General features: G+C 38.0%; 1 protein-coding gene across 1 annotated transcript; it reads left to right on the forward strand.

Moving 5' to 3' along the window:
* The first annotated feature begins 339 nt into the window (after positions 1–339).
* Positions 340–7,400, forward strand: LOC136874631 (uncharacterized). Its single transcript, XM_068227896.1, has 7 exons — positions 340–730; positions 969–1,133; positions 1,243–1,307; positions 4,429–4,501; positions 5,215–5,325; positions 6,977–7,024; positions 7,102–7,400. Exons 5-7 carry the CDS (start codon positions 5,244–5,246, stop codon positions 7,398–7,400), a joined length of 429 nt encoding a protein of 142 aa, XP_068083997.1. The 5' UTR covers positions 340–730; positions 969–1,133; positions 1,243–1,307; positions 4,429–4,501; positions 5,215–5,243.
* The last annotated feature ends 602 nt before the right edge of the window (positions 7,401–8,002 follow it).

Genomic DNA, 8,002 nt, shown 5'->3' on the forward strand with positions numbered 1-8,002 from the left:
TTACCACACAACAGCTATATCCAGTGTTTAATCCTCATGTTTTACCATAACAGTAGCCTGCCTCTCTTTCGTAAGGTATTTCCTGATATTTATCGGTGAGTTAAATAATTTCTTCAGGACCAAGCGAATTAGCTGCGTGGTTAGGGGCGAGTTGCGGCGAGTTTGCATGGTTGGAATGCCACCAATGGCAGCCGTGAAGTTCGATTTCCATGGTTTCCCATTTTCTCATTAGGCAAATGCTGGGGCAACTAACCAAAAATATATTAACAGAATACCCATTGATGGACAGGACGAGTAAACTTGGCACACTTAGGGCCAGTTGTACGAACAAGGAATAAATCTCCGTATAGCTATTCCCGGTATAAGCAATTCCTGGTATATCCTCGAGAGTCTGTTGTACCATTCCACATTATTCCGTGGTTAGCTATACCGGGTATAACGCCAGTGACGATGAAGGTTGGCAATGCTTACGTCATAAAATCAACCCGCACTGCGATCTTCTACTGTTACTTTTCAACAACAACAACAACAACACCACGTGTGCATTAGTAATTGTGATTCATTTATTTGCTTGTGTTTGAAGTAGTTATTGAACATCATGTCGCAGCAGCAGAAGAAAAGGGCTCAAAATTACACTTATGAAGAAGCTTTACAGCTAATACGCACTGTAGAGTGTTATAAGGACATCGTGGAAAATAAGAGGACGGATGCAGTGACGTCTAACGAAAAGGTTAGTGTTCGTTTAGTATTATTTCATTGTGCAGTCAAATTGTAATCTATTTTAGTATTATGATAGACTGCTGACCATTAACAATTTAATTCAGATTTGTTCATTGTAGCATTGGTTCTAGTCTCCCAGTAAGTTATTTTTTGCCCTGTAGTAAGAGCCTGTATTTTCAAATGCAAGTAAAGTAAATATATTATAGGTATACATCTGGATTCTAAGTTAATTGTTCTCATTTTTATAGACAAAGGCTTGGGAGAAAATTGCTGCAGATTTCAATGCCCAGACCACAACAGGAAGAACGGGTGAGCAGCTACGCCAAAAATTTGACTCCCTTAAAAACTCATCAAACTATCTGCAGAGGGTAATCAAAGTGTATTTGATTCAGATGCAACATTTCTGTGTGAAGGTTGGTTTTCATTATGTAATTGATCAAAAATGGTATTCGTATTATGAAAACTAACATAAATATGAATTTTCAGAGTAATGTAAGTTGATCTACAATTCTGTATTTTCAGTGCCAGTAGAATCTGCAAGTGGTGATTCGTTGCAGTTACAGTTGCCTAATGTTGAATTAGATAAGGTAAGCCTTTAACAAGCAAGATTTGTATGGGGATAACTTACCATGGATAACATGCGTTGTTTTAGTGCGTGGGTAGCAGTTAATCTACGTAGCCTACTCAGTTTTATATATACTGTATATTTTTTAACCCATACATGAACTGTGTGGGTTCACACAGAAACTCTGGTGGTTTGGTGACAACTGCCTTCTTGCTACCTATATGCAAGTTGATACAGTAATATTAATTCAGTATCTTCTGCCTAATAAAACAACACGTCACCTACTTTTACTGTAAGGATTTACTTTGGAAACTAGCCTGCATGGTGACCATGATCGTTAACTTGTCAAGTCTTTATGGTCTCATGCTGCGGTTAGTTTGTTCGAATTCAGTTGGTGGAAAAATTTCACCATCTGAATGCTGGTCATGCCAAAAGCTCACTTTCAGTAGCAAACTTCTCTTCAGTGCTCGTATAGAATAAGGGCATGTGATGCTGTTGGTAATGATTCGTCCATCAGACGTTGCGCTTTGAGCAGGACCCTTCATGCTATTCGACAGGGATAAGCTATCTGCCAACATTGGGTTTCACATTCTCCGTATGGGCAGTGGCGGGGGAGCACAGTAGCTATAATTGGTTGCAGTGCAAGATTATGTAGTAACCTCCCACTTGTAACCTAACCTAACCAAGGAAAAGGGGTTGCAGTATAATTAAATATGTAATCAGCATGAATTTAAACAAGAAAGGAAGGGAGTGGTGTAGATTGAATAATAGCTGTACCTAAATATCAGAAGGATAATTCCTGCATAGATTCTATCTTGTGAACAGTATAAATTTGAATAGGTAAATTTAGTTCCTGTGCTACTATACCTGGGATGACAATGGAACATGTGTCCAATGGTGATTTTAAATACTATTTTGTTAGTGTTCAATCCTTGGTTCCTAAATTCATGACAACTTCTCCTGGGAATCAGTCTGCAAAAATAAAGAGAGGAGATTTTACTGAACTTTAAATAGTTGTTGTGTCCATTATGTCATGTGTCCTATATAGAACCATTAACCATCAGCAGTTTGTATTTTTGTTTTGTTTTTTACAGGGTAAGTGATACACAATAATGATTTGCTGATATGTTGATGTGTTCCTTTGCAGTTAGGATTTGCTATTTCTGGGTTGAAAAGATTTAGCCTATTCTTTGAGCATTACATGCAGGTGTTGTCAAGCTGAAATTATCTCAGTGCCAACCAATCAATCACTACTGATCTGCATTTTGGGCAGTCACCCAGGTGGCAGATATGTTGTTTTCCTAGCCTTTTCTTAAGTGATTTTGAAGGAAATGGAAATTTATTGAACATCTCCCTTGGTAAGTTATACCAATTCCTTAATCTCCTTCCTATAAACAAATATTTGCCCCAATTTGTCCTCTTGAATTCCAAGTTTATCTTCATATTGTGATTTTTCCTACCTTTAAAGATACCACTCAAACATATTCATCTACTAATCTCTCCACTGACAGCTCGCTGCATACCGCTTATGATATACATGTTGATTTCCATAGTGAACCTAAAATATTTGTCCCGAATGAGTAAATTTATAAGACGCATGGCTAGTGTATACCGTAGAGGCCACTTGGAGCTATTGGCAGTGCCAATGCAGTACGAGAGACTATGCATCTTGGTGGGTGTGCTAAGTACCAACTGGTGAGCCCAACTTAGCACACAGGGGTGAAACGCTGGCAACCAGGAATGAGTTAGCTGGAAAATTTATAATGTCCAATAATGAACCATTTATATTGGTACTCCATACCACTTTTAGTCGAGCACCTCGTCTCCTTTCTCCCAGGTGTTCCCAGCCTAAGCTTTGCAACATTTTTGTAACGTTATTCTTTTGTCGGAAATCGCCCAGAACAAATCGAGGTGTTTTTCTTCGGATTTTTCCAGTTCTCGAATCAAGTAATCCTGGTGAGGGTCCTATACACAGAAACCATACTCTACTTGGGGTCTTACTAGAGACATGTGCCCTCTCCTTTACATCCTTACTACAACCCCAAAATACCCTCGTAACCATGTTCAGAGATCTGTACCCTTTATTTACAATCCCATTTATATGATTACCCCAATGAAGATCTTTCCTTATACATACAATGATTCCCATAAGGAACGTTCACCCCATCAACGCAGTAATTAAAACTGAGAGGACTTTTCCTATTTATGAAAGTCACACCCTGACTTTTAACCTCAACTGCTATTATGGACCCTCACACCCAATAAAGATCTGAGTGCGAGGCAGATGAACATTCTCAGGTTCCTTCTGAGCAAAGGCATTTAATTCTCTATATTTTCCCTTACGATGGTACATTGAAATTATATTCTGTGCCAGTACATTGGTTCCACATTTGAAGTAAATTAAGTTTCACAATTTATTGAATTAAAATGCTCTGTATCAGTTCACTGTCTAAAAATCATTTACTCTGGAACTGACTTTCAGAAACTACTGAAGATTCAACGTAGTTTCTGAAAGCCAGTTGTGAATAAATGATTTTTACAACGTGGGTTAATACAAACTGTATTGTAATTTAGTCAGTTGTATCAAGCCATCATCACTGTGATAATTATGGCTTAAATTTTTCATAAAGTTACACATTTCAAGATTTAAAAATGAATGTAATTACTAACATGGATCTCATGAAATGGTACAGACATCCCTCTGTAGACAATGCTAGGATTAGGTTACGCATTACGTCAAGTGTTGACCCATTTATGTTACTCTTGCCAATACTGTTTACAGTTGAACCATACCAAAGAGAAAGAAAGTGTCATCACTTGACTTGTAGGTTGAACTTTTATTTTATGATCTGTTCTAGGTAATCATTTAATTAGACAACATATCTTGCCAAGAACATTAATATTTATCAGAGAACTGCCATAATAAACACCATTGTGGTGGAAAAACATAATATTGCATTACCTGTTGAATCATAAACATAGATAAAAGTGAATTGAGAAGCAATCATTACTGTACTGTTAATACAAGCATACAGAGCTAAGTAATCACACTTTCTCTTCTGTTTGTTATGGTTAACCCTTTATTTTTAATGGCTTTTGCGGTTTCCATACATGATATTATGAGCATTTTCTTTTATGTTTAGGATACAGACATTCAAATTGAGGAAGATGGTAGTGTCTCCCTGCCGTTTGATGACCTCCCAAGTAGTAGTTCTGGTATGTATTATGCACTCTTTGCAGAAGATGCAATAATGTTAATGCAGGGAGTCTTGTAGATATGAATTTAACAATGAATTATATTTGTTTAGAAAGAATGCTAGGTAATTTGTAATGTCTGTAATGTGGGTGCTAGAGTTCACCGAAATAGATACCTCAAATTTAGATAGAGCATGGTAAATTTCTTCTATGTACTGGTACATCTGTTATAGGCCTTACCTAACCCTCTGAAAACAAGTAAACGGGTGGGAGCTGGATCTAGGTTGTGCAATAACTTCTCCATGTTAATTTAAAATAAATTTTCTATATTCTGACATATACATAATATGAGGAGGAACATTTCATCGACACATGTAACAAATGATACTTTTCTTTCCAAATTGTCATGACATACATAGTATGAGGGAGTGTTGTCAGTCTGGAGAGGCAGATCTCCTCCACTTACAAATGAGTCATCTTAAGAATTGTATCAACCAAATTTCACGTGATTTTCTGCCTTCTGTTAAAAGCTCTAATTTTCTTAAGTACTCTAGACTTCTGATATGGAGACCTTCCAGCTTTCGTATGTGAATAATTTATTTTTTGAATAAATCTAATAATAATAATAATAATAATAATAATAAATGTAATGCAGGGGTGTAATACGTATTATCACATTGTATATAATTAATATTTTAGTGACTTACACATTTTCACACATTTTTTATTTTCAGAAATCACTTGGAACAAATATTCACCAGGAATGCTGAGGACTCCAAAGCATCCTGCTTTAAATGCTGGCAGCTACTCGATCGACTCGGTACCGATCCCTGATGTTCTCAAAGGTGAGAATCATGACTAACACACACACACACTCTCTCTCTCAAACTACCAACAATACAGACATTTAACTATTAATCAAAAAATTCTACTAACAGACAAACTGTGACATACTCAAAATAGACCATACAAACATAAGAATCCAATCATTTGGAGACAATACAGCTGCAATATACTGCATTCAGAAGGGATACTTTTTTTATTAATGTTCAAGTGATTAGTGATCCTAACCTTCAAATCAGGGATGTATTTGCTAGATGGCCAGGTTCTGAACATGATCGTACAATATTTAACTCCCATGTCGGAGCACGGTTTGAAGTGGGGACAATTAATGAAGTGGTCTTGTTATGAGATCATGGATGCCCTTTAATAAAAAGTGTTTAACTCTGTGCTACTTACATCCTAAAATGAGACCTCGAAACCGTTATAAACAACAACACAACACATACACAGAACTCTGTGAGGAGGATTATAAAGGTCTGGAAGAGGCAATTTCTCGTTCTTAGCTTGGGACTGTGAATCAAATGTTGGTCAACGTCTTTATGTTGACTTCATGCACCATGTTCTACAGCTGTATTAAAGATTTGCATTGTTTGTAACTCTCGCGAAAGTTAACATCATGCTAGCTGACATTTTCTGGGGAAAGATTGAGGAAACGCAAGAATCGTAACACTGTGTTAAACAACTCATGGTAGTTAGCCTTCTTTTAGCAACTGTTCATGAAAGTGGGCTTTAATTTAATTATTTCATCATTATCCGTTTAACTTCCAGGGTTGGTTCCACCCCTCAGACTATCAGTGAGGGATGCCGCCTCTGGGGCACTGTCCTGGAGCGTGAGATTTTGTGTTGAGGTTACAACTGGGGATGAGGTCCTGTACCTAACCCGTGATGCTGAACAGGGGCCTTGTGGGGGAATGGAAAGATTGGAAGGGGTAGACAAGGAAGGAAGAGGAAAGGAAGTGGCCGTTAGTTAGGTACCATCCCGGCAATAGCCTGAAAGAGAAGTGGGGAGACCACGGAAGACCACTTCGATGATGACTGAGGAGGCAATCGAACCACCTTCTACTTAGGTGACTTCCTGAGGCTGAATCCTCATACCAGTTTTCAAATATAATGGCAAAGCCGGGAATCGAACCCGGGCTTCTGGAGATGGCAGCTAATCACACTAACCACTACAACACAGAGGCGGACTCTTAATTTAATTATGATCAAAATTAAATTTCTCTCCCCTTTAAATACAAACTTTGTGAGTACCCACAACCAACATTACAACTTCCCCATGCGGAGGCTGCCACAAGGACAAAGTATGTCGACTACACAGTATTTTGTCTTCTACGTTACTGTTGACTTTGCTATTGTGCCAGGTAGAGAAATCACCACAAGGCTCAATACCGTGCACTTGTTCATGTTTTGAGCGTGTGTGCATTCAGTGAACTGTCTCACACTAAACAAACTATATACCTTACATTTAAAAAAATACCTTTCTTAGTGATAGATTATGCAAACAGCCCAGCTACAAATATTAATTAAATCATTAACTGTAGATAATCTTGTCAATTTGTGTCCCACTGCAATTACATTCTGCTGGCATGTACGGTAAGTGAAAATAATAAGTGATACAATATTATAATAGGCTTCATTTCTCTTATTCAACAGACCAATCAAGTAGTCCTACTCTGCCGTTGCAGATGGAAAATCATGATGGTATGTACCTATTATGACAAAAAAAAATCCTTTTCCATACTAACAATTAGTATGAAAATATAAGATTGCTTTTATAGTTGCAGGTACTTCGGGTACCAACACAAGAGAGGCGGAGGTGGAACGTCCTCTACTTAGTCGGCGTAAGCCAATATTTAGAAAGAAGAGCTTACCACTGTCTGCAACGGGGAAGAAAATTGAACCATGGGTCATAGCGAAGACTGAAGTAGCTCAGCTGCAGAAGAGGCTACTGGAGGAACAATTGCGAGAAGTGCAGAAAAGAGATGAAAGAGAAGCAGCTCTCTTTCTTATAAAGAAAAGGAGCTTAGAACTAGATGTAAAAATTAAGGAGGAGACCCTTAAAAATCTGACAAAATAAAAGATTTAAATATGAAGAAAAGTTGTTTCATACAGTTCTGATTGAAAACCTAAAGCCTAGATCCAAAGTAATCCACAAAGTTATCCCTAACAGCACCATATCCCACTGCTCCTCTCTCAGCATTGATAGCCTCCTGAAGCTGGGGGTCCTCGTTCATTGCCACAATTACTGCTTCCACCCTTTCAGTCTTCAATCTAATTCCATTTACCAGTACTGGAAAACGCCTCTTCCACACCCCATATGTCCTCTCAACTACATTCCTTGTTCTTATCTGTGACTCATTGTACAGATTTTCTGCAGGTGTCCTTGGATGTGTAATGGGAGTTAAAAGGTAGGGTGTTGCGGCATACCCTGAATCACCTAGAAGGACATGATTCCCCATTAGACCACGTTCAAATCGAGCTCTGAGTGCAGAATTATTAAAAATTGTTTGATCATGTACAGCACCTGGCCACCTTACAACTATGTCAATAATTTTTAAGTCTGCACTGCTCACAGTCTGCACATTATAGGAGAAGAAACCTTTCCTTCCCCTATATTCCTCTGCATTTTCTCCTCCTGGAGATCTGATTTTTATGTGTGTGCAATCTATTGCTCCTGTC

The sequence above is a fragment of the Anabrus simplex genome, chromosome 5, assembly GCF_040414725.1.
Source record: "Anabrus simplex isolate iqAnaSimp1 chromosome 5, ASM4041472v1, whole genome shotgun sequence".
NCBI lineage: Eukaryota > Metazoa > Arthropoda > Insecta > Orthoptera > Tettigoniidae > Anabrus > Anabrus simplex.